General features: G+C 42.8%; 1 protein-coding gene across 1 annotated transcript in view; it reads left to right on the forward strand.

Annotated features, from left to right (window-relative positions):
- Positions 1-27,569, forward strand: part of coro7 (coronin 7) — a 96,498-nt gene that overhangs the window by 1,521 nt on the left and 67,408 nt on the right. Inside the window, exons 2-8 of the mRNA XM_069525243.1 lie at positions 520-616; positions 801-881; positions 992-1,062; positions 1,898-2,084; positions 3,154-3,230; positions 6,955-7,005; positions 27,368-27,451. Coding sequence (XP_069381344.1) covers positions 520-616; positions 801-881; positions 992-1,062; positions 1,898-2,084; positions 3,154-3,230; positions 6,955-7,005; positions 27,368-27,451 — 648 coding nt within the window. The remainder of the gene's footprint in view (positions 1-519; positions 617-800; positions 882-991; positions 1,063-1,897; positions 2,085-3,153; positions 3,231-6,954; positions 7,006-27,367; positions 27,452-27,569) is intronic.

The following is a 27,569-nucleotide window of genomic DNA, read 5'->3' on the forward strand; positions in this document are numbered from 1 at the left end:
GGCCAAACGTCTCTCAGGGTCGGTCTTGTAACAGTTTTCTGAGGAGCAGCGGAGGAGAATTTGTTGGAGCATGTTGTGCAGACACTCTACCTTCCTGCTGCTCTTGCCTTGTTCGGTGTTATGAAAGAGGCTTTGAGAGTTTCTGTGCTGTGCAACTCAGGGAGCCCTCCCACTTCCTCACCACTCTTTCAGAGGCATTTGTGTGTGCGTGCCCTCAAATAGATCCTTCCTGTTTATGTCATTCTTTTATTCTGTGTGTTTTGACACCAGTTTGGTCGTGTGCTCTCTTAATGCAAACTGATAAGCCAGACACGTTGTTCCCTTGGGTTTCTCAGTGCAGCTTGCTGTTCTCTTGTTTGCACATGTCATGTCAACACTCATTTTATACACTGTAGTCTGATGCGTTACTTATTTTACCCTCTGTGGTGTTGTCTGATCCTAATTATCTGTTTGTATTATTGCCCCCTTGTTTCATCTGCTCTGCTCTCTGACTCGAGCGATCTGTGTCTTCAAATACAGGAGTGGATCAACAATGTCCACGCCGGTTCCTTCTCCTGCCAGGGGAACCACATCAAAGCCAGCTCCAAGCTTGTGGCCTTCAACACCGAACAGGCTGGTAAGGCTATAAGAGTTTGCTCCAGAAGAAGAATCCACTGTCTGTAGTTTAAGCCCAATACTTCAATGGCTGGGGAAAATAATGTGATTCCTCTGACACTGTACACAGATGGTTTCTCATTAAAGCATTATTATGGATGTCATTTTCTCTGTTTTGTTTGTGTGATTGTTTCCTGTGTCTCCAGGCGGAGGTCTGCTGGGCCTGTCTTCAGTCAAACCTGGTTCCGATGGCCAATGGACAGTCGCTCAGATTTCCTGCCATTCTGGTAGTTTTTCTTCATGTTTTTATCAACACACACAAAAACAAATACCTTGAAATGATCCTAGCACCTGCACAGCTGTGATCCGGATCTAATTTTCCTTTCCCCTTTTCCAGATTTAATAACTGATATGGACTTTTCTCCTTTCGATGAGAATCTGCTTGCAACATGCTCTGGAGATGAAATGGTGAGTTCATCAGTGCAGTCTTTTAATTTCTGTCTTTTGCATTTTCCTTCTTGCCTTTTGTCTTTCATTGTATTGGTCTGCCTTTGTTTTGCTGCAGTACACTTAAACTGAAGTGTACTGTTCACCCTCTACCGCTCTGTTGTTCCTGGCAAGAATTAAAATGCCGTATAAACCCGCTCAGTTTTGGTTATTTAAACCCTATGATGACTCCCCCTGCTCTCGGCTAGTTATTCTCAGCCACAGGTGCCCCGGCTCACTGGAATCTGCCGGGTGTGAGCCTGCATCTCCAGCTTCTGCAGCTTGGTTTACCTCAGATACCTCTCTTAATACATATAATTATTGCCACACATAGACCTTTAGCACACAAACCAGAGTTGACCGCAGTGTTCAGCATCTGCAGCTCACTTTCACTCCTCTCATCTTTTTGCCAGCTTGGAGGTGCTGAGCAAGTGAAATTAGAGTTAAAGTGAGAGGAAGCACCCACCTGTGAAATATTTCTCTGTGGATTTATTTTACTGACACATAATCATACAGTTTCACTGCATCTGCTCACATCAGCTAGAAATCCAAACCTGATCTGGATGTAGATCCCTGTGCAGTCAGCTGCATTGGCTACTACAGGAAGCTACTTTCTGTGTCTTCATTTGGCTGAACTCAGAGACGAACCTTTTCCTAGTCTCTCTGTGCGATGCTGCATCCTGACATCTTAGCTACCAGCTGTACTGATCCTTTTGCTCCCGGCCTGCTCCATCTGGAAGACTTAAAACCCACAACTTCAGCAGAACTAATCCCAAGCCACTTTCCATTTTGTCAATTTTCCTCTGTGTGTGTACAGGTGAAGCTGTGGCGTCTGTGTGATCCTGAGCTGGAGCAGCCCAGCAGCCCAGAGCTGACCCTGCATCCAGGTCAGGGCAGGCTGGAGCTGGTGCACTTCCACCCCACCTCCTCTGGCTTGCTGGCTGTCGGCACCACTAAGTCTCCTCTGATTTGGGACACCAGCCGCCAGGATGCACCCTTAGCAGGTAGCTGCAGCTTGCGGCATGAGCTGCACAAGCACACACACATTTGGTCGTGGGCACGGATTTGAAACACATATCACATGAAAATTATGTCTTTGTCGCACATCCTGCACTGTCTGTTACATTTAACATTTTAGTATCTGTCAGTTAGTCATTAAGTTTTGTTGTGCCGGTTTTGTTTCCTGTGTTTAACCAAAATATATATTTAACATTGAGTGAAGTGGTTGGTTTCCTTTTTTTATTTATTTTTTCTTTTGTTGGGGACTGTCTGACTGACACTGCCTACGTTTTACAGCCCTGTGGCTCTGTCTAAGAGCTGGAGCAGCAGAGGTAATGTCTTGGTTTGCAGTCCTGGTCCCAGTCTCCCTAGACTGGCCTCAGGATGTTGTCACTATCCTCTGGCCTCACCCCCCCCCCCACACCCCCACACCCCCACAAACACTGCAAGCACCCCTCCATCCCATGACAGCTGGCCTGGCTGCTGCTGTTCACTGCTGATCAAACCATTTGTGAGCCGTACCCCCCCCCCCCCCCACACACTGTCTTACATCACTCCCATTCCACATTCATATACAGTTAGGGGAAAAGATCTGAATGTGTGAATGAATGAAAATCTTTATTTAAATAAGTGCATCTGTGTTAAATAATGTTTGATCTACTTATTAAGTTGTCACATCGCTTTGTCTGTGACGTCACCTTTGCACCTCCCATCTCTTTTAAATTGGTGAAACTGAACAATGCACTCAAGTGCTGCTGTGCTTACTTAAGGCGCCGCAAGCTAATGTGTGTGTCATGCTCTCAGTCTCTCTCATGTGCTTTAACTGTAAAGATGTACGATCCATTCCTTGATGTATATCACCCCCATCTTTTGTGTGTTATTACGCATTTTCAGGATTGTATGTGCTTTTTCTACGGCTTCATCTCTTCCCTGTCAATCTGTGCTAATTGTTTGTGTTTTCATGTTTTTTATTTTTTATTCTTTGCCCCATTTTGTCTCTGTCTAACATGAGCTTTGCGTCTCTAGTCCTTCTTCTCCTGTCTCCTTTCTAATGTCCCTAATGTGCGTCTGCAGTTCTGGAGCAGCACGGTGACCACCTGCAGAGTCTGAGCTGGAAACGGGACGGCTCTCTGCTGGCTTCCTCCTGCAAGGTGAGGACAACCCACACTGCACCTGATGTATTGCAATGACCCTTACGAGTTCATCTTTAAATTAAAATTGGGATGTCGTGAAAAGCTGCATTTAGTTTCACTCCCTCACCAACTTTATTTGTGAATATCTCAAGGTATGATTGCTGTCGACGCAGAGTCTGACCACTAGATGCCGCTATTGGCTCACTTTCAGTGCAGTGCGCCTCACCTAGAACTCTGCAGCTCCTTATCTGTTTATATGAGGTTTATTTCATCCAAAATGTCAAGGGAGGTGATGCTCATAAAAGAGGGTGGAGGTCACATCATACATTTGATTAGGAATTAGTGAGCTGTTCTTTACGAGGAAAAAACATAATAAAACCGGAATGCCGGATGACGTAAAATAGTTTGTTTTAATATGTAATAGTGATGACAAAGCAGTTAAAGAAATCTTGGCCGAGGTTGATAGAGGGCCTGTGGAGATTTGGAAACTGTTGTAACTTGGCAATTACAACATTAATAAGAGAACACGCCCGAGTGTGAAGGATAAATCTGTCAGGGCTTTGTTTTGTACTGACCCCACCTGACCTTAGATCTCTATCCACAGTACACAGCCCTGTATACCCTAACTGTCCCCTGATGCAAGTTTAAGTCACATCAGGAACCGAAGAACGAAATTCTTTTGACGTGCACAGTAGTTATGTGGCGTACGAGGAAAAAACTAAAAAGGGGAGAAAGTCTCCCTGACTTTTTATGCGTCCATATGGCTGTACTCATTGGTGTCATCAGGAAATAATCACAGAGCTTGAAGGCCTTTCCGTTAAGTTGTAAGTAGGTTGTGTAGGAGGAGGAGGGAGGGAGGTGGTGTGGGTTTAATAGTAGGGGGCAGAGAAAGAAGGGGTTTATGAGTCGACATTGTTTCATGAATATATTTGGTTTATAGGAGATTATCAAAACCCTCTGACTGCGCACTCAAGTTCATTTCTCCGTCCTTTTTGAAATTACACGCAGACTGATTGTTGTTCAAATGAGACAGCGGCCCCCGGTGTATACGACAGATAAAATCTGATGAGCTAACTGGTGTTTGAGACAAAATAAACGTTGACACAAATGTGTGCACTTAACTGGTATGATTGTCAGGCCAATCCCCCTTGTTTGCCTTCACTCTGACAAGTAACAAATTACTCCGCCCATCACATGCTACATCCAAATTATGACAATTACTCTGACAGGATAATGCACCAGATCAACCTCGGCCTCAGTGCAGCCTGACAGAACAAGGCACCTGAAAAGAAAGGGAGCGTGGGGGGGGAAATGTGAACCAAGAACAGAGCAGGGGGGCCTCTGAGGCTCTTACCCGTTTGGGCTCTGGTGTCATTTAACCCAAAAGACCCTGTTCAATCTCTTCAATCCAGCTTATTAAAGCAAATAAGGCCCGCCAACATGTGGGTCCAATCCCCCCGGCCCTCCTGTAGGGTAAACATTGGGGGTACAGGGCTGGGATGGGGGAAGATGAAGGGGAGACCACCACCCCAAGAGCAGGAATCATGATGGGCCTCATTCGGGCCGAGAGAGATGTATATTTATGATGCACTTGGAGGGAGAAAGAAGCCATTCAGTTTGGGGAACGGGAATCCACAGGTAGTGTGAGGTGGGATGGAGGAAAGTCTCTGTTTATCCAAATGACTGGTGGGCCTGGGTGGTGTGCTGCTTAGAAATGGGGTGCTGCTGGATTTATGGTCCACAGTCCACCTATAGTTTTAAAAGTCACAGGCTCCTTATTACAGCACTCAGGCTGTAGAAGTGAGATACAATAATCGACGAAGGAATCCCATAGTCTCAAATTAACGATCGCAACAGGCTCAGCGCTGGTAACCATGGGAGATAAGGAATGGGGGGTGTCAGCCCAGTGTGTTTGATGAGTGAAGAGAGCATCAGTGGCCAAAGATTCCCACCGACTGTGTGTGCTTACACATAAGTGAAAGTTGTGTGCAGCAGACGAGCAGTGAAAACTCATTAACGGCAGCTTGAGAACGAGCCTGCGTCACTTTGATTAAACAGCTGCTGACACACACACACACACACACACACACACACACACACACACACACACACACACACACACACACACACACACACACACACAAATGTACACACTAATCTCCTGCTCGTCCATCTGTGCATTTATGAGTCGATGTGATGTGTGTGTTTGAGTGTGTGTTTGTACGGGCTATTGTCACAGGCTTTAGTGTGTGTTTGTCCTGCCTCTCCTCTCTCATATGTTGTTGTTTGCACACTCTGTAGGGTAAACAGCCAATAAATAAAGTTAATGTGGGAATTGTATACTTGTATGTGTATAAATGTGAAAAGTGTGTTTATCTATTCTGAGGTGTGTTAAAGGTAGATAACTTAGTGATTGATTAAAATGGATCCGCTTGTATAGGACTGTATGTACAGATGATGGCTGGCTAAAGAGCTGCAACAATAAATCGGTGTTAATCAATGCGTGTGTGTGTGTGTGTGTGCATGTGTGTGTGTGTGTGTGTGTGTGTGTGTGTGTGTGTGTGTGTGCATGTGTGTGCGTGTTTGTGTGTGTGTGTTCTCACATCGCTCTTTGAGCCTTTGGCTTAGGCCCAGGTCGCAGAGCCCTGAAGACATAGCCCTGGGGCATCATTTTCGTGGGTGGGCTACACACACACACACACAGATGGAGAGGCAGGGAAAAAAACAGCACATTAAGAAAAACCTGCGTTTGCTATTCTAACTAATAAATAGCAAATAAATCCCCTTTGAACAGCTGAGAGGAGCAGAACGAAGAGAAGCTGTAACTGACACTGGATTTAGCCCAATTTAATAAAATGCTGTAGTAATGTTGTCAGCGGACGAATGCTCAATGACCCTCTGTCCCTGTGTGTGTCTTTGACTGTGTCACTGTCAGCCTCCTGATTCCTTTTGACATATATTTGCTAAGTGTGTTTGCGTGGTTCAGTCGAGGCCCTTTTACTTATTACCTGCTATCAGCCCCGTGTGTCGGCCTGCTGCTGTGATCACAGTCACATAGCAGTATTGAGTGACACGGTTGCAGACACGCATGTCCCGGTCACAGCCTGATCCTATTAGGGCCCATTTCCTCTCAATCATGAAGCAGCCTCTCTGATTGGCTGCCGTGATTGATGCCGAATGCGTGTTCTGGCCAACCGGGGTCAAGGCACATGAGGGCGCGGAGAGGTCACGATGAATCGGTGAGATCACGCTGATAAACAAGGAAACCTCAGAGAATCGGTGTTGTTCTTTGTTAGAACCACACTGTGGTGGAGGGACTGTAATGTTTGAATTTCCCTACAGGGATTAATAAAGTACTTCTAATAATGTTTTCAATATTTAACGTTCATATTTCAGTTTCTATGAAGTATTTTTTCCTTTCCTCTGTTCTTTGTGCGAACCTTGAGTATCGACCTTGCATCTGCTCTTGAACCTCTTTTGAACACCAGAGTCACACTCCTCACAAATTACAGTAAACCACAGACTTGCCTCACAACCCTTGCATGTTATTACTTAACTTCACATGCCATCCAGGCAGTTAAAGCGTAAGAAGGAACCAAGCTGTGATTTAAAACAAAAGGTTCTTGAGTTCAGACAGCTGTAAGCTGATTTATAATGCTATATCAAATCGTAATTCATAAAATGAATCATTTCCAGGTTCCTTCAGCTCTGTCATGTTTCTTCTTTCTCTTTGTGTCTGTAGGACAAGATGTTGCGAGTTTTTGATCCCAGGGCCCAGCTGACACCTGTTCAGGTAAGTTCTCTGATAAAGACTTCACCACACTGTCAAAACAATACTGCTACTATACTACTACTATCTGCTCCGAAATCAAATGCAACAAAAACATTTATTTTATACAGACTAGTGCAGCTAGTGCAGTGACCTGAATTCATTTAGCCGCGTCAAGTAAAGACCAGCTGCAGGACTCAGTCCGCAGAACCCTGAAGCTGCTGGAGAATCAGTTGTCGGGAAAGCTCCTATTGTTTTGAACACGCTGTTGTTGTGAACGCCCTGTGGTGGTGAACGTGATGAGTCCCAGCCGCCGCTGCTAAAGAGCAACTGTTTATTTACATTTTATTAATTTTGAACATATCAGGTGGCCTATAATTTGACACTGCACTTCCTTGAGCCCTTAACAATACTCATGCCAAGTGTGAAGGCGACAAGGTGAACAGTTCTAGAGATATACGAGCCACGGAGGGATGGACAGAGGGATGGACAGACTGACACAGACATTCCTTAAATTACATGAATAGAATGTGACGTAGAACTATTTAAAAAATCCCAAAATTTTGAGATTTTATGAGTAAATCGGCCCCTGTCACTCCTCTGCAATTTACTGTAAACCGATTTATTTTCTCCACACTACATTTAGTGATAAACATGTTGATGTTAACCCGGAGAGCTCACCGCTGGCTCCTCTCAGTGAGTCATCTACAGCTGATTTATGGATGCAGTCGCTGCTCCACTCTTCCCACGGGTACCCATCCCACAGCAAACTAGTGCGACCATGAACCTCTCCACTCACACCACTCCTATTTTCTTTTTTTTTCTTTCACCAATGACAACCAGGACTGAGCCAAAAAAGGCCTCGGCCACAACCAGCAGCAGTGAGAAAGAGGAGTGGTGGGACATTTGTGAGCGGAGGGAAGATGAGGATGAAGTGTGTGTTGTGAGAGACTGGTCAGCATGGAGCAGATGCTCTCACACAGTGGGCTCCTGATTACAGACATGCTCAGGCTGCCTCAGGTCGTGGGTTCTCTCAAGGAATTCTGCAAAAGTGCTACATGCTGCAGCAGAGAAATACCTGGAAGGCACATCACTCCGTATGAATCGCTTTATACGCGAGACTCTGTGTATATGCTCCCGTGTGCTGCTCTGAATGTGTTTTGAGTCTTTCGACACCTTCGTGAAAGGTTCACTGTTTCAGACGCATGTGATGTCACTATGAGTCTGACGGGAACGGAGCCAGCAGAGAAAAAAAACTTACATGCGGATTATTTTCTTTGCGGCACACTTACAACTGTACGCCTTTTTACACAACTAAGTGTGAGCAGAGTGCATGTGTGTCTGTGTTTGCTGAACTAACATGAGTCAGCTGGCTCCTCTCCCGTGTTGGATGGTTACATCAGGTAGATCTGTGTTCAAGTCCTTTTAAATGCACATCTGAATTTTCTGCCTTGCAGGGAATCTCTCTTTTTTTTGTCTCTCTCATTACACATCACAGCTTTTCAACACTGCCTGAATAATCACTGTTCCAGGTCCGTGTTTAGAAAATAATTTCAAGTAAGTCGAATTTAATTGTCCTGAAGTTCCTTTTAAATCACTTAGGGCACCCAAAGGGCCTTATTAGTTTAGACTGAATTAGCACTGGGTTGTCTGTATGTCTGAAATGGCGTCTGCAGTCAGAGCCCAATGGTTACTGGTGGCGGTGGGATGAGCTGCTGGGACATTCCGGCCAAGTCTATGGCATTTTTGACTTCATTACATGGTCGACAGTGGTGAACAACAGACCATCTCTGGGAGAAAGGGAAAAATTGATGTGACTAAGGTCTTAAGTTAGATTTGAAACAAGGAATATGTTTTATGTTTGAGCTTTTTTGGTATGTGCATTAGACAAGTGGTTCCCCATCCCTGAGCCTCTTGTGGTTGCATGAAACTAAGTATATATATACTCAAGTACAGCTTAAGTACACTTTTAAGGTACTTCTACGTCAGTGGTTCAGTTCTCATAATTAATAGTAATAATTCCATAAAATATAATAGAATGAGAGAGTTCATTCTGCTGATTAAGTTTATTTGTGACGTTCTAAAGAAAATATTATTGTGAATAAGTACACATACTCAAGTAAATGCAGTTGTATAACTTGTTTATTACTACTTTCACTGAAATAAATGATCTGAATATTTCTCCCAGCTCTTCAGACCATTGATATTGTTTTAACAGTCATTTATTTAACTGTACTGTAGAGTGAGTGGTCATCAAGACTCGAAAAGCAATATATAAATACAGACCATTTACCATTTAGAGATGTGGTATTAAAAAAGGGAGCTCTGGGTCACCAGGACACTGAGGGACCATTCAGCCAAGTCTGCCGGAGTCTCAGCTCTTGTTTTTTCTCTTCAGCAATTTTTCTCTCTCTCTCCTTCTCTTTTTTCTTTCTTCTTCCACTTTCCCATTAATCCTCCTGGTCTCACTGGCACAGAGAGTAAGACAGAGGAGAGCAGAAGCCTGAGTCAGCACACCAGCCTTTGCACACCGCACATGGCTTCACCGCCTCAAACCGAAGAAGAGCACAGGCCCAGATCAAAGTTATGAGAGGGTTGCTCTTCCCTTTTTGGCTTTGTGCTCTCTTGCTTTCTTGTTCTCCCCTCCTGACTCTCTCAAATGCACGAGGTCCTGCTGTGGGAGGCTGCAGTTTGAAGTTGGTCGAGCCTTGCACAGTTTTCAGTTTTCATGTGTGTTTCTAACATTCTGTCTCTCAGGAGAATGGGAGCACGCTGCCACTCCTATCAACGCTCCATCTGCTGAAGGAGAGTTTACCGGGTGCAGACTATGAAGTTTAAACCCACAACATGAGGGCAGTAATTTGGATGCATAGTAGAGTGTGAAACTCTAATTCCTACATGTACCCGCTAAGCAATGTTTAACACCATAAAACATAACACAACATTTGACTGGTTTAAAGGCGACTTGTGTTGTTGTTGTTGTTGTTGAAGTGCACTTTGTTCACTCTGCTTAGCTTGTTGTTGTAGATGTGATGTGATACCAGGGAAAGACCAGCGTGGCCACAAAAGTAAATGGAGACGGGCAAGGAAGTGTCCAAACTATTTTAATATGAAACCTCACTGGGAGGTCCGGTCAGTTGACGTCATCAAGAGAAGCCACAAGTCCTCTCTGAACAGATTCCTGGGGAAGGATATCTCACGAAAGCTGCAGCATTAGAGTGATTTGTGATTTTCCTATTTTGAGGTGGAAAGAGTTTGAATTGAAGTAAACTGACAGAGGAAAATGTTTATATCCCAAAAAACAAAGCTGATTTTCTAAGATTAAAGACTTAACACCTGTGTATTTGCATTAAATACATATTTTGATTTGAAAAGTCAATCTATAGGTCTATCAAACAATTATATAGGTTTTACAGGACAAATGCATATATTCGGTTTTGATTGATGGTGGAACAATGCTCAGTTTATTAACTGCCAATTGAACTACTTGCTAGGACTGCTATCATTTGAAATTAAATAAAAATTAAACAAAAACAGTAAAATAAAGAGAGGAATTCCTTCGTCAACTCCGCACTGCGTGAAATGAGTGTGAACGTGGAACTGTGAAGTTTGTTGCCTGTTTGAGAAGAGCTGCCTGGTGATAGTCTTATTTGGGGAGGAGGTGTACCTACAGGACCCCCATCCTCTCCCATGAGTTTGGACCCAGCTCCTGTGTCCACTGTTGTCCTGATTCCACCCATGGCAGCGTAGTGGCATGGGGCTGGATCATCCCTGTGGCCGGCACTGAACTGAGTTCTCCCCTAGACAGGTGGGGTAAAAATAGGCTCTAATTACAGCCCTGCTCTCGCTGAATTTTTATGGGAAATAAGACTGTGCAGGATAATTAAGGTCTTGGACAGGAGGAGCAGTATATACTGCATCTGTAATCAGCGAGTGTGTGTGTATATGCATGTGCACAAGCATACAGACGGTTGTATTTAGATAGTTGGCTCAGATGGGAGAGAGTGTGCGTCTGTACATGTGGCATCACTGTCCCGGCACTGAAGGTTGGGTTGAATTTCAGATTAGAATTTTGTTTTGTTGTCTGTTTTCTGTCGGACTTTCTCTTCGTTCCCAACATTTAAGCGAGTATGGTTGATATGTTTTTCAACTTTAATCTCTTCTTGGTTTAAAAATCACAGAAAAGCTTAAAAAAGCACTTGTTTAAGTGCTTGAAGCTTTTCAAAAATAAAATAACATTTTTTTCCAAGTATAAATTACACACAGTGTAAGGAGAACAAGCGTCTTGTCGAGTATCCAAGATAAACACTGAATGTTAAAGGGATAGTACACCGAAAAATGAAAATCCACTCATTATCCACTCACCACTGTGCCGATGGAGGGGTCGGTGAAGTGTTTGAGTCCACAAAACGCTTTCAGGGAGTTTCAGGGGTAAACAGTGTTTTATCCCAGAAGACCTCATCTTCAGACGTAATAAAACAACAGAAAAGACATAACATGCCTCCATACTGCTCCTGTGGTGTCATCCAAGCCCCGACATTCATATTCAACTCGAAACAGCATCATTAAACAAGGTTTTTAGCCTAAATTTCCTCTGTTGGTCTCTTCCGAGGTGCATTCAGGTGCCCTCGTCCGCTAGCATCGCCACTTCTGGGAGTGGACATTTGACTTAACTTAAAACATGGTGTAAATTACCTCATTTCAAGTTGAATATTAATGTCTGGGCTTGCGGACAGTTGGATGACACCACAGTGTTCTTTTATTACATCTGATGAAGAGGTCATCTGAGCTAAAACACTGTTTACCCCTGAAAGTGTTTTGTGGACTCCAACACTTCAGCCACCCCTCCGTTGGCATAGTATTGAGAAGATAATGAGTGAATTTTCATTTTTCGGTGTACTATCCCTTTAACGTAGCATTAAATCACTTTGTAGTTACCCTCTTCTGCTGCAGTGGATTCTGCCCTCCCTGTCATAACATCCCAACACTGGCCTCTTGTTTTCAGATACATTTCTTTCACATCTCTATGTAGTAGGGCCTCCACCCTGCTTTCCCTTTTGCGGAGCCACACGACTCCTCAGAAGCGAAAAGAACGAGAAGAGGCACATTCACTGACCTGCTCCCGATGGTGTTTTATGGATGTAAAGCCACGCGCCTTTGCGGACGTTTTCTGTCTCCTCTCCTTTATCTTGTCTTATTGTATCTTTTGATTTATCCCCAAAGTCTGTGAATGTGCTGAGTGTGTGGTTCTGTACGTGTGTGTGTGTGTGTGTGTGTGTGTGTGCGTGTGTGTATACCATGTGTGCTTCAAATTACAGTGCTGAAAATACCCCTCATAGTTTTGGGCCAGTGCTGGCCGTAGAGCTGTCGATCTGTGGTCGGTGGAAGAGGAGGGAGACAGGAAAAGGGAAAAGTTTGCTGGACTTGGGGGCCAGATTCCTCTTTTTCAGCTCAAGCTTCTGCTGCTTTGGGTGAAATTAGAGAGGACCATGGGCTGGAGTGGGTTTGGACTTGAGGAGGGAACGCTGGGCAGGGCCAAGGAAAAGCACAGCGGTTTCACTGCTATAGGTGGCACTCATATCGTCTTTTATATCCTACCATAAATTACACAGACTGAACTCTCTGGTAGGTGTGTGTGTGTGTGTGTGTGTGTGTGTGTGTGTGTGTGTGTGTGTGTGTGTGTGTGTGTGTGTGTGTGTGTGTAGCTCTTTGAGCAGAAGAGTTTAGTTTGTATCACAGATGTAAACTAAGGGGGCGAGCCATGAAGGAGAAACATTGGGAGAGATGGCGTGAAATGGAAGAAGTTGGTGTTCGTGCATCCATATCCTGACGCTTCGATACTGTTACTCACTCTCTTGTTAGCCCATTTACAAGAAACAAGGGTTGAGCTGAATTGAACTGCCTTTAGCAAGCTTTCCTCTACATGGTGCAGGTGTCACAGTCTTAGCTTTGTGATATTTGGATTATAACCCACTGATGTTTGCGACAGATCGCTTGAAATTATCCATATTTTTACAAAGGTGTGAAAAAAGAAACAATCATGTGATATTGTAAACTATGTTCAAGCATCATTTTCAATACGACTTTCATAATTGTCAAAGTCCATAAGGTTCAAAAGAGTATGACGTAAAATAAGCATCAGTTATCAATACAGATGTGGAAATTCCTCTCTCTGTATTTTACCAGCAAATTATTTCTTCTCACAGAAAGTCGGTGCTTAATAGCAGAGTGAGATTTTGAGTCTTCCCACAGAATGAAGCTTGTTTAGTGACTGGAGAATGTCTAATACCAACACCACAGGCATACGCAGTCAACATCGTGAAATGTGAAACATAGTGTCTATAAAGAACGGGAGCTCAGTCCAAGAAAATGTCAGAGCCTTACTCAACACTAAGGCCCGAACTCCAGATGCACAAGCGGCATTATTTAACCTTAAACCAAGCCAAAAATGCTTCTGTGTTTTACAAAAGGTTCCTCTGCATAGCCAATAATGGCCATCATGCTCAGGCTGTATTGAGACCACTTGTGGAAACGTGATTTAAGGGCTTAAATGGGTTTAAAAAAAATGTCCCTGCTAAATATGTGTTCAACATCAACTTCTATTTTCAAATGTAAACACGTCATAGCAAAAATATTCCTCCATGCACACAGTGGCATTCTTTTCATAGCAGTTTCACCTCCCCTGCGGATGTGTGACGGCATAAAGCACATGCCTCAACGAGACGTATTTTTGCTTTTATTTTATTTTCATTGCAACACACATCGCATCCTCCACTGCTTCTAGAAATCCCAAGTCATGATTCAGAGAAAGGACACCTGGCAAGAAATATGTCTTTGATTGTGCCAAGGTCAAGCTGCCAATTAGTTGGATGATCCCACTCAAACCAGTGTAATCCCTCTGACCTTTGACCTTCTCGGGGGTGTTAGAAATGCACCTTCAGAGCTTGGTTTGACATTTAGGCCATGTCATGCATTTATTCATACAGATTATTAACGTAACTCTGATTACATCATTTTTGCAAATCTGTTTATGTTTTGCCCAGAGCTAAGTGGACACACGTCTCCTTCTGTCCCCCCTGTCGTCTTCCACCCATCTGTCCTCACCCTCTTTCCCAATCAACCCCAAGCACACTGCTTTCTGCCTGTATCTTTCTCCATTGGGCCCTGTAAGGATCAGGACCTGGTAATTGCCAGTGGTTAACTCAGCCCAGATGTTCTCCCTTTTTCTTCTCCTTTATTTCTCCATCTTTCAGCTCCCTGTGTTACTGGCCTCCCCGCTGCCAGAGTTGGTTAAAGTTGTAGGAAATCTGGCATGGCCGACAATCGTCTCTCCTAATGAGGGAGCAGGATTTTTTGCTGCACACTAGACAGCTCAGCAAAACAGTGGTGTAAAATCTGGATATTGCATTCGCTGAACTGTCTCAATGTTGATGGAACCACCAGTGTTTGAACGACTTAGCTCCTCTGTGTGCGTTTTCTTTGGAAATAGAGATAATCTGCCTTGGGTTTGGGTTGATGTCATGATTGAGTTATGTTTTGTGTGTCGAGGTATAAAAAGAAGAGTGGCTTAGTGAAGGTTGGTCATTGTGGTTCCTGGAGAAGGAACTGAGGGGGTCGAGAAATCCAGGGATCAGGTTTTCAAGGAGAAGATTTGAAGTTTGAAAGGGTTTTAGGTTAAAGGCAGATTGCGTGTGTGTCTGTACTCATGTGTGTCTGTACTCACCTTCTCCTCCCAAACATGAAAAAATCAAAAGGTGTGTGGTTTGTCCAGTCTGGACTAATATAAAAAACATGGCGGCCTCCGTAGAGAGGGTCCCCTCGATGTAAATATAAAGTATTTAATTATAAAGAGTCTTTTCTGGGGTAAAGAAAACTACAATTCACTCAATTTAGATTAAACGAACTAGTGAAAACATCATGAGAATTATTCTACATTAAATTTCTGCCAATAGTTCCCTTTTACCTAAATCTTACACACTGGACCTTTAAGGGACAAATTTCAGACTTTAGACCAGCAAATTGGGGGCGACTTATTCAATTGGGGACAAAAGTCATGTCCCAAATTGGGGAAGAGCCAAATTTGGGGTCAGTAGTGAAGGTTAAGGTTGAAATGAGGGATAGGTTTTGGGTCAGGCTGACAATGTTTGTGTGCCGTGGTGTGTGTTGCAGGACTGGCGCTGAAATATTTTCTTCCTTGCAGGAAAGGGGTAAGAGTGGATGCCAGCTGGCAGCGACTGAGCTCTTTGCACATGTGTTGTTTGTGAACGGAGGCCTCATTAGTGTGCCTGGTGCCCTGGAACTCCAATGTTCCAACTAATTAGGGATCTATGCACACATGTGGATGACACCTGGAACCCAAAATAGATGTAATAGATTTTTTTCTCCTCCTACATACCAAGAGGGAAGATTCATTGTTGTGGGAATTAGTCTCTTCTTCAGATGTCAGTCACATGTTGTCCGATCACAATCAAGATTTATCAGTGAAAGAAATCCTCCTACTTGGTAAATGATGCAAGTTGGTATGGGAATCATTTGTTTTGGAATCATGGCATCATCATTTTTGAATGTGACGGATAGATGCAAGAAATTAATCGTAACCATAATTGAATCACCAACATCAGCAATTCAGCACAGTTTCAGCATCTCGCAGCTCCCATGTGATTTCATCTCAGTTTTCCTTCTTTATCTCTGCTTCCCTTTTTCAGGCTGTAAACACCATCTGCACTACCATGCGTATATTATCCATTTTATTCTACACAGCAAATAGTTGCTTGGCAAAAGTCTGACACTCCTGGAGTTATTACAAGAGCAGGGAGAATCCAGTCTTAGCCAGAACAGCAGAACGTGGTGTGAATTGGTTTATCTTTTAATCTTTTGTACCTTATGTTCTTTTACAAATGATCAATTACTCTGGTTTAGTGTGTGGTTTTGGGGCATGCAAGTACTAGACGAAGCCAGCAGGGGCTGTTTGTGTGTGACTTGATGTTTGCCCTACGAGTGTGCAGCGGGTGTGAGTGTGTGCATCAGACCTCTGAGAGGCATCATGCTAAGTTGGAAAAGACATAATGCTATGTACAAGAAGTTGACCTGTTGGTTTGTCAGATGAGATCTACTGTACATATAAATCCATGTACAGAGTGAGAACAAGACCAGAGACACGGCTGAGACTAACCTCAGAGTTCTCAGAGGGAAATAAAGGGCACTTTCGGCTCCAGCCGTGGTTAAGCTACAGCTGACCGTAGCTCGACCAAACACTGGTGTTTTTTCAATCATCCTGGATGGCCTGTGTACTTCAGCCCTGGTCTCCTCAATCTGCAAACTTGATCATACTGAATGGTTTTCTAGTTTCCATTATTTCAGCAGTCTTTAGCAACTGTAATGAAAAGGAATAGCCAAAGCACTTGGCTATATGCTCTGATTCCCATTGTTGAGTGTAGAGTCAAACTAATTATTCTGTAAAGAACTAAAGTAGTTTGATTATAATTGGAGATAATTGGCAAAGAAGCAGAACAGATCTAACCTCAAAAAGCAAAATGAAATCTTTCAAATTCTAGACATAAATCACTGAAGGCATCTGATTGAGAGAGAATAAATGGAAGCATTGTTGATGTAATAATCCTAACAATTGGAATGAAATAAGATTAAGTGCAGTTTAATAAGGGGTCAGTCTTTTTCAAATTAGTTTTTAAACATATTGGTGATTAAAACCTGTACTTTATGAACCCTGAAGTAAAAGTTTGTTTTTAACAGACGGTCCAATTTAGTCCCAATGAAAATGATTCCCCCCACAGCATCTCGCAGGCGTTATTTCAGAGGAACTCACTGCAGTACAGCTGCTGTTTACCACAGGCTATGACAATGGGACACAGGTGTGCATACCTGCATTGGTGATAAATGTTTTTCCTGTCGGAGGCCAAAGAAAAGGAGTTGTGCTCTATAACATAATGAGTTAGTAACAGGGAAGCAGTTGAGCATAGGGGGCCCCGGAATCTGGTTCGCACATGTCTTTTTAAATGCCACATCCTTCTCCCAACAAAAGCCAGCTTAGCTCATCTTTTGCTAATTGAGCTTCTAAGGACAACAGGTCCCGCATCAATTTGTGGTTTCATGCAAGAGCTAAATAGAAGTTCACCCAGAGTGAAGCTGTTGAGTGTCGGGGTAACTTTAGCATTTGAGTGCAGCGGCAGGAGATTGAGCTGTTTGTTAGTTCAGTGTCGATGAGGTGATTAATCAAGCTGTCAGTCAGCTACAGCGTGCTCTGCTGCTGCACATACAGTATATCAGGGGTCAGCACATGGGCTGTGGGCACTGAAGTGATATCTAGAGTGTAAAAGATAGAAGGCTCAGCACTGGTTGCATGTTGCACACTTGAGTTATCTCATTGCATTTCTATGTCCCTCAGGCGAAACCTGTTTCTGCAGTTAAAGTCAGACCAAACCTGTTTTTCCTCTGTTAAATGTAGTATTCATCTTGAGTAGTTGATACAAAAGTTCACACTTTGATTACAGCAAACAAATAGTAAATCAAGAATGGATTGTAAAACACAGGAATAGCCTGCAGTATTTAAACAGGGTAAGGGATTCCATGATTATACACAATCGACATAAACAAGACATGCCTCGCACACATGCTTATCCCAACTCGCACAATTCATGCTTCTCCACAACTGCGTGGGGGTACTTTGAAGATGTGAAGGCTCTGTGATGTGGTTTCAGGGAGGGAGCAAAGTCAGCCAACTGTATCCATTGCCAGCTATGAAAGAGCCGTAAATGACGACCAGCACTGAAGGGCTGGGTCAGGCCATAGGGACTGAGGGGCTTCATGTTGTGTCCTATAGTTTGAACATTGGTAGCTGTGTGTTGAGCAGGTCTGGCGTGCAGATTCTCATCAGGCCTGCAGATCAGAGTTCTTGCTGTCGTCAGCAGTATCATTCTATCTGCTGTCATTTGTGCCTTGTCCTGCCCAAATGTCAATCTCTGCTTGGATTTAAAGGACCAAGCCACTAAGTGCATCTGGAGAATATTCATTGCTTGAACCTCAACCACAATAACCATCAAAAGCTCTAGAGATCACAAATGAAGCACTTGAAATCTCCTCTGGCTCTCTGGTGCTTCCTTTGGACTGAAACGTAGATTCTGGCAATTCAGCGGTCCTGTTAATCATGTAGTTCCAGGAACCAACTAGCTCTGTATGGTGCTCTGATCCAAGTTGAGTCTCTGTAACCTTGGTATATGTTTTCACTGGGGAGGGGGGCTGCCAGTAGGAACTGTGGAGTTGGGGCCAGTCCCTCCTAAGTGCAGTGCAATTGGGTCCAACCTATTGTCCCCCAGGCCCCAGAGAGGTGTGACCACAGCCCGGGCTGGCACATTACTGGCCGCCTGGATCTCTGACAGTGGCCATACGCAGCAATTAGCACCGTGGTTCAATAATCATAGTGTTTACCACTTCAGTTTTTCTGTTTTGTTTTCCTTGCCTTGACCAAAAATCACAAAACAAAGAATCTGCCTTACTGCACCCGAAACCTAGTTTTCAAAAACATTAATGAGGAGTGGTTGGAAAACATTTTATGACGTCCTTATGATTTATGACTTTAATAGTACAACAAGATATCATGTGATTGAGGCATCATTTACTTCCCATGATTCCAGTTTTCACCATTAGTTTAGTTGGCCCTGTTTGCGGGTGCTCTAAGAGTCTGAAAATGTATCTCATCCAAAAAAAGCAAAACAAAAAACAAGTGATCCTTGTCTTGATCTGTTGAGCAAATAATCATGTGTGCATTACATGAAACCTGCACTGTCAGACTGGGAAATTAATTTTACACCTGCCTTACATTCCTCAGCAAACACACATGCCGGATAAGGTTACTTCACCACCACCAAATTGCAGTTGGCAGGACATACAGTGCTTGCTGTGTTTGTTATTTGATTTTTGGCCATTCACTTGCATGGATCGTTGCCATCTGACACATCCTGGAAAGGTCTGCTTTTAAAAAGATTCCCTTACAATTGACAGACCATCAATTGTTGTGCAATACTGCCCTGTGTCATAGCTGTGTGGGTAAAATGGAAACTATGTGACTGTTCCTTATTCTGGCAAGTGAGGAAGGTATCTATAGAGACCATACCCATGAATGGGAGTTTTAATAAACCAAATGTGGCACTATAATCTCCTGCTTAAAGTAATTTTTGCCTTTTTCTTTGGGTGATCTGGGAATTGTATGATCTTTAATGAAGGTAGAAAAGAAACTGGAACTAACAAATGAGCATAGCAGCAGTGGACGTATGGTAGCACATTGCCAGCCCTTGAAAGCCTACACTGGGGAGGAAGCTGGGCCTCTTGCACGGCAGCCACCGTAGCGCCTCCATTTACCTGCCTGTATTTTTAGCCATGTACAAACTTCATCTTATTCTCAAAACATGCCCAGATCTCCTTTCGAGGCTGTGCTGCATTTTCTTTCTTTAACTTCTTGCATCTGCTATTCTAGAGGGGATTGATCTCTTATTAAACCCCCCTTTCCCATCTACCCCCCCCCCCCCCCTGATTTATTTTTCCATCGGGTAGAATGATTTCTGGGGCCAGTATTTTTTCCTGCCCTCTTAAAACACAGGGTGATGTCTGTGGCGGGCAGTCGGTCTCTCACAAGTCTCCATGGAGCATAGAAGCTGAGCCAGCCCTCAGTACTGTTGGCTGGAATAGTGTAATCATTGACACAGAGAATTAATTCATGATACGGTTCAGTTTTTTTTTCTTGAAGATAGAGTTGGCGAAACCCTTTTGTTTTGAAGTTTTTTTGGTGTGTAAAAAGGAAGATAGCTTTATATCTATACTTTCACTTGCCATTAGTTTTCTTGAGTAGATTTAGTCGTTCTGAGGCACAAAATAAAACTCTAACATTCATGGCAGCATTGCACCTGCCTCCTTATCGTAAAGAAAATATAGGATTTATTTGATACGGGGTATATAGTTGTTTTCCACCTCTATGTCTACCTTTATCCCTTCAAGCTTATTCCAATTAAGAAAGAAGAGCATAAAGGTAGAAAAAAAGAATAACCAGACACTTCTGGTGATCCCATTCTCATCGAACACTATTTTTAACTGGGGATCAATCCAATTTGTTTCACTGGACCCTCCCCAAGAGCAGCAGCTTGCTTGCCTGGTGTCTGCAGTGTGGACGTGGCCCGGTAGCCGTGCTCATTGTCTCGTTGGCTTGTTTTTCCTGTACAGTGCTTCTCATTTGCTGACACAAAGGAAATGAGATGGGGGGGAAAGAATGACTGCAGGCAAGGCAAATATAAAAAAGGATGATGACAGTAACAGTCTGTGAGCTGAATCAATTAAAGTCATTTTTAGGTGATATTTAGTGGTTTTTTGTCATGTATTTTTATCTGAGATTTGCATCTACAGAAAAGATTTTTTTTCTGTATTAACATGACACTGACACAAATGTATGACCCTTATGTCACTTAGATTCTTGCTGTTACAGCTGCATCCAAGGGTTTAGTCCATGTTGTCATTTATACTCCCTGCCCAGCTTCTGACCTTGCACATGAATTTTCAGGATCTTAATCTTCAGGAAGGAAGAGAGCAGAGAAGTCTGGAAATATAAGAGAACGGTTTGTGGCTTCTGGACTCTTTGAAGAGATGAGTGAAATGTTAGATGGTTCCAATTAATGGATAAAAAAAAGTTGCAACAGGCAGCAGAGGAAATGAAAGAATAAATGGCTAGTTTGATTTCCATCTTCTACCCCCCCCCCAAAAAAGTTTCCCCCTTCAATCTTATTTCTCAAACCCTGTCTGCTTCTGTAAAGTCTGTTAGATTCCAAATAGAGAACCCTGAGTCAGAAACACAATTTAAATGGGCTGTAAAGGCAGAACAGGATGAAGAAAACCCAGTAATTGCTGAAAAGACTAATTAACCGTGGATGAATAGACTAAGAGTGAGTCTGTTTCAGGGGTGATGAAAGCTACATGGCAAAAGTTATTGATTATAGGAAGGGAAATCAAAGGGAGAAAAATGATGAGGATAATGGAAAGATAAAGAGGAGGGAAAATGAGGAGCAGGTTGAAGAGATGAGTGGCTGCAGCTTTATCTGTGAGACTTGGGGACAAAAACTAGGGATGAACCTGCAAACACAGGAAAAATATGCATATTTACGAAAAATGAATCTTGCAATCAAATGTTTTATCTGAAATAAATCTGAATTTTAAATGGGAAACTGTGACATTTGGGAAAGCTTTTTTAGAATTGATTAGAAGATTGATGCCAATCTCATCTCGTCTGTATGATGAATGTAAAATGATCTCAGCAGCTTAGCTTAGCATCAAGACTGGAAACATGGGGTAACAGCTAACATGGCTCTGTCTAACCACAACTTGTTTTATATGGATTTATTTGCATTAAATCCTGCAGAAGGCAAAACTGAATTTGAACCATACTATTTATAAATTATAAAAAGTTTATATACTGTATATACATACAAACATACTATACTATAAAGCTGGAAGACATGTCTTAGCTTCCTCCCACTTACTAGAAATTAAGCCAAATGATCCTGGATACAAACGCTGCCATCTTGTTCCTTTGTCTGCAAATGGAGCCGTGTTAGCAAATTGTGTCTCATGTCCCATCCACTAACATGGAGGAGCCAGAGTTTATAACCTACACTGCAGCCAGCCACCAGGTGGCTTCACTTTTTGGAAGCCGTCATGTCGCCCATCTGTATAGCAGCAGGATGTTAACATATATTATCTAACTGGAAGATCTGCCATTGTAGTATATTATAAGATTGGAGGAAAATAAGCATCGGTTAGGAAAATAAGCACTTGATCTTCCAGCACACTACATTAATTTCTGCACCGCTGCCACTCATTGTTGAATACTTACACCCCTATTGAGCTGATGCACTGAGCAGTGGAAAGAACGACAGAAAGAGAGGTAGAGAGAGATCCAGAGATTGTGATAGTTCCCATATGTGCACACAGACACCTGATATTCGTCCCGGTGGGTGAATCAACATTCTCCGTGAGTGACACAGATGTGCGCTCCGTCTGTTGAAGTGCACAAATTAAATAGCCGAGGTAGAAGGACAGAAGGAGATGGAGTGATCCTCATTTGTTTATTTTGGGAGAGGATATTTAATAGACCCATAAAACCATAATTGGCGAGACTGCTGACTGGCACTTTTCTGTGTCTACGTCAATGCCAGCAGAATTAAAGCTGAGTCTAAACCCTGTCTGCTATCGTTTCAGCTTTAAAAGTGTTATAGAGAGTGATCTTTTTTTGTATTTATCTCTTAATAGCTTTTAATTGCATTCCGTTACTGTCACTATTTAGTAGTCGGAAAAATGTGTTTTTCACATCTTCATGCATGCACCTGTGTTGGTAATACTGTTTTTCCAGATGTGATGTCATTTCCTCTCCTTCCGTTATTTTTGTGTAGGAGCCAGTCACTCAAGCAGGGGTAACCGATTCTTTACACCTCCTGTGCGTATTTTGTAAAGCCATGAACCGTTTCTCTCTTTTCTGTGTCCTTCTGTGTGAATTCCATCAGGTTGGATTCTTTGTTCTGCTGCTAAAGAAAACATTTGTCTTTTTTTTTTTTCTTCCTTTTACCTCTTTTCTCCCTGTTTTTTAAGTTGAGCCATGATCGATTTTTAGCATGCCGGTAAGGTTCAGCCGTGAGGAGGTGGTGGGGGCTCTATGTGAATGGGATTTGAGTTAAATTTATGACTGCAGAGGAGAGATACTGTTTGGCAACATTTATATACACACATACAAGGTCCAGATGTTGTGTCCTCTGGCTGCCCCGGGGTGTTATAGTTTCGTGTTGCTCACTTCCTTAAACTGAAAGCTGTTTATTGGGAAAGAGTGAGCAGAGACCCCTAATCCTCAGTTGCACTTGTATCGCTCCAGCCGCCAAAGCCCCGATGACATCTTTGTTAAAAGGCTCAAAGCTGCGCGTGCCTTCAGCTCAGGGTGAAGGATGACATCATGGCAGTACGATCTATGGAGCATGTATAGCCGTCTGCTGTGAGAGGTCTGTCAGGCCGGTTTGCTCATCTGCAGCCTTGGAGCTGTCTGGCTCAGGCAGCGCAGTGAAAGCCTGAGGGATGCTGTAATGGCAAAACTAAGCCTGTCTGCTTCGGAAACAGTTCACAGAAAGGTGATATATTGTTTTTTTAGTGTTCTTTTTTAATTGATCACCTGAAGGGGAAATTTCTCCTCTTTTCTTTACCAGGTGTGGGGGCAGGATGAATATGGGTTCATTGTGACGCTTGTGCACAATCCTTATTGCCTTTTTAGTCAAACTGGTGGCATCTCTAGAGGGATGCTAACTGTCTCAGTCTACTGGGTGAGTTTTTCGTGAGATTCTATTCAGACATACAGAATATGGTATGAAGAAAGAATCCTATTGACATGATGATCCCTCTGACTTAACCTGTAATGTCGTCAAAGGGTTGACATTTTTGCTTATTAGTCATGGATCCCTGACTCATTGTCTAGCGCCACCGTGAGATTGAAATTATTGAAATGTATTGTCTCAACAACTTTTGGAAAGATTCTCTTGAAATGTCTGACACAAATTCATAAAGTTGTCGTCATCATCATCAAGACATTTTCTTTATTTGATGCTTTCTATAGCTGCCAGGAATAAATGAACTTTGCAATACACTACAGTGTGACCATCACGACAAATATAGAGTTTTTGACTGAGGTATATTGTGTGCAATGTTTTCTATTTTACTTCATTTATTCTTTATCAACATTTTACACACCAACCAGGAGTAGCAGTGAATGTAATTTAATAATACAATAAAAGGTTTTCTATTCGTCCAGTATTTTTGTCTATGACCAAATTCCTGCAGAACTTTCACATTAGCTTCAGTTGTACTTTGAGTTTAGTGCAAAATAGAAATGTTAGCAGGGTAACTGGTGAACATGGTTAACATTATAAACATTATAGTTGCTGTAAATTTGCATGGTAGCATCAACTTGGTGAGAATGTTAGCATGCTGATGTTAGCAGTAACCTCAAAGCACAGCTGTGCCTGAGCAGAATATGGTGAGAAGTATTGATGCAGAGATTAGGCTGTTTACTCTTGCATGTAATATGAATACAATTGGAACCTGCGGCTGTCAGCCAGAAATATGAATCAGACGCCACTTGTTTCTCCTAAAAGCAGGGGCATTGTTAAACAGACCAGGGGCAGATTAAAATAGTCTGCGCTCATCTTGTTCCTAGTTTGGTCAGAGTGCCAGTTCGGCGTCTTCTTGCCCCTGCAAGGAAATCAGCCAGTGCTGGTGATGAACAGCTCCGTGGCAAAGAATTCTCTCCATGTCTGTTTATAAAGAGCTGGCTTTAGTCTATCTTTCTCCTTTCCCCGCTCTTTTCTGATCGATTGCTTTTTTCGAGGTCTCAGTTTACTCTGGATTTCTCCCGTACATCTGGACTATTTTTCAACAGAGAAACTTGCATGGACTTATCAGGGGAAATATGAGGTCAGCTACCTGCACGAGGCATACGACTGACTGCTGGCTGAAAAATGATCCTCAGGCACGACTTAAGTGTTTATTCAACCCAGGACTTATTATCAACTCTGTCAGTGCTTTGGTAGCGTAACTTCAGAAACGTGTTTGAGAGCCAGGTCAGTAGAGTGTTTGCTAATCCCTCTTAGTGGGTAAAGTCATTTGGGAGCACACCAGGAGCCAGAAAACATCTGTATAACATACAGATGTTGTTAGATAAAACACTGGTATGGACAAAGACGTATCATCAGTGAAAAAAGGCCAGAAGTGCACATCTGAGAATTTCCTTTTAAAAAATGTGTGTTCCTGTGGGCTCTCAACCTACTGTCCTGGAGCAATGTCAAGTCACCTCATAGCTCAGATTCTGAACAATAAATTCAGTTTGAACCACCAGTGTGGCCAATAAGCATCCATTCATCTGACTGTTTACAATTTATGGTTCATTCCTGCTTCTCTGACAGGGATGTTCCAGCGAGTCTTGGCCTGAGTCGAACATTTTGCAAAAAATGGCTAACATTTTTGGACATATACTCGTCTTCTATCCCGCCTACAGTTAGACAAGATTTATATGTATTCACCTCATGTAGTTTATACAGACCAGAGGTATGTGAGGCAAATTTTCAGACTAGCATAGACTCTATAAATCCCTACTCCTCCATGTTAATGGATGGGACATGTACCAAACACTAAATAATCAAAGTACACTTCATCTAAATTCTTCTCAAAGATGGTTTCTATCATTTTAGGTAGTCCTTATCACACTGGTGTATGGTAATGTTCATTTTTCTGATAAGTTCGGTTTTAATTAGTATCTGTGATACCTCTGTACCGTGGCTCCATCCCGATCTGTATACTTTACAGACTCTGACGGACCATAATGCACCACTTGTGTCCAGGATATTTTGCATTTATTTCTGGATAGCGCAAGGATGTGAAAACTCAGTGTCCATGTTTATACACAGTCAGGAGGTGATTAGCTTAGCATAAGAAATTCCTGCCTTACTCAATGATTTGTATCTTGTTTATTTAATTTGTACAAAAACACAAATTATGAGGTGGCCACTTATAGTCTTGGGAGAGGCACATATGACGCAGCCCATATGAGGACATGATTGTTGAACTGCTGCATGTGCTGAGTCACTGCCTCGAGTGGTTGTTGATCAAGAAATGACTAATCCTAAAATCGGTGTCTCATTTCTAAAAACTGTATCTTTATCTGCTTAATAAGATAAGATGTGATTACAGCACCCTCACGGGAAAGGGAGTAAAGTTTTTAAATTCCCTTTTTCTTAAACAAATAAAACAAACTGCAGTTCCACAGAATAAAACTCACCACCCTTATCCTCCATTTTCTCCTGCAGGTTCCACAGACCCCTCACATGTGTGTGTCACTTATTGTCCACATGTACTTGAGTTAGAAGCACCCTGCAGAGGATTTGGGAAAAGCAAGCACCGATCAAACATTTGATTTAGACATTTATATAAAGTGATGTCAGAAGAGAGACAAGGAAGGGGGATTTGTGTTAGAATTGATAGGGCCCACATGTGTTGCCCTTCATGCGTATACTCTTTACAAACTGGATTTAATATTATGCGTTCATCCCCATTTGTTCAGCTGTTGGCTCCAGTTTTATTTTTGCCAAGTACTCTGTGGACAGAGACGTTATGTTAATGGAGGTTAATAGAGGTTATACTGTTAAGTAATCTCCCTCGTGTTCAGGGGTGCAACATGGCAGCTCAAGTTGTCCCCAGTTGTTTTTCAATTTGTCATCTGCAGACATTTATCAGTGACACGAGAATTAGGCGGCACGCTCCGTAGAAAGGTTTTGAGTGTCAAGTCGCAGAAAACAAACTCTGTCTTCTTTCCATGCACAGACGCACAGCCACGCTCCGTTGGGTTGAGGTGGCCATAAAAATGACAACGGTAATTTGGGGAGACACAATGAGCTTAGGGGCTATCGGCTCCTGTTCAATGGAATCTTCCACGTTGACCTTCGTGCCTTCTGGGAAAGCTCGGTGTAACTCTAGTATTTAGTAGACAGATAACAGGGGGCTCAGTAACTGACTGCGGCTGTGAGGCATTACAAGTACTTGACAGATAAGCTCCAAATGGCAAGATTTTAGTGCTTTTTAAAATCCATGTTACTTAGCGATCACTCTTTTAAAAGTAGTCGATTGAAAACCTTTAAGCTGGCCTTGTGAATCACGTCTCGTCTTTTGTATTTTTTGTCTTATCCCTATAACTACAGTACATTTATGGCTTAGCTCAATGGCATCCCAGTGTTGCATACAATAAATTCAAGACCCCGCACAATTAACTCACATTCCGACATCTCTTGTTTCTCGTGTTTTCTTTACAGACGTTCTCCTATTTTAACACTCACAGTTGTTTTTAAGACATTACCACTGACAACATGTTGTTTGAATTCGGGGACCACCTGTCAAACCAAGCCTGGCAGTGCTGTTTTGACATGTACTCCCCATGGAAATACGGTAACAAAGTCTCCATGAACAGACAGGCAGATGCAGTGTCACAGTTCGGTAATGTAAGCTGCACCCGTGGCAGAAGTCATCTTGTCTGCTACATCAACAAAAACAAGCGCTCCTTTCATGGGACAAGTCCTGTTCTGTTCAACCACAGGGATCTGTCAGTGGCATCTGAGAATAGTTCCGTCTGTCTTCCCTCCTCTCTCTTTTTTCCTCCCTGCAAATTATGCACTCATCACCCCCCTCCCGTTATCTAGACCTCAAGGTTATGTTTGAATTTAGGGGTTCATTAAGTAAGTTGTGTTTGATTTGTCTAATTGTGATGCTCATGGTTGTGCCACAATCACATGTTCTTCCTCATTTCTCTTAGAGTGCCAAGAGTCTTCAGAGCAACAAGGATTCACGCATCCTGTGGGCCAAAGACGACTTTCTACTGACCACCGGCTTTGATATGGTGAGGTTATGTTTTCATTGCTATTTGTTTGTTTGCAGAATCACTCAAAAACTGCTAACCCGATTTCCATGAAAGTCTTGTCGAGCATTGGTGCATGATCCTGAGGAAGAACCTATTA

Source organism: Paralichthys olivaceus, chromosome 5, assembly GCF_024713975.1.
Source record: "Paralichthys olivaceus isolate ysfri-2021 chromosome 5, ASM2471397v2, whole genome shotgun sequence".
In the NCBI taxonomy this organism is placed as follows: Eukaryota; Metazoa; Chordata; class Actinopteri; order Pleuronectiformes; family Paralichthyidae; genus Paralichthys; species Paralichthys olivaceus.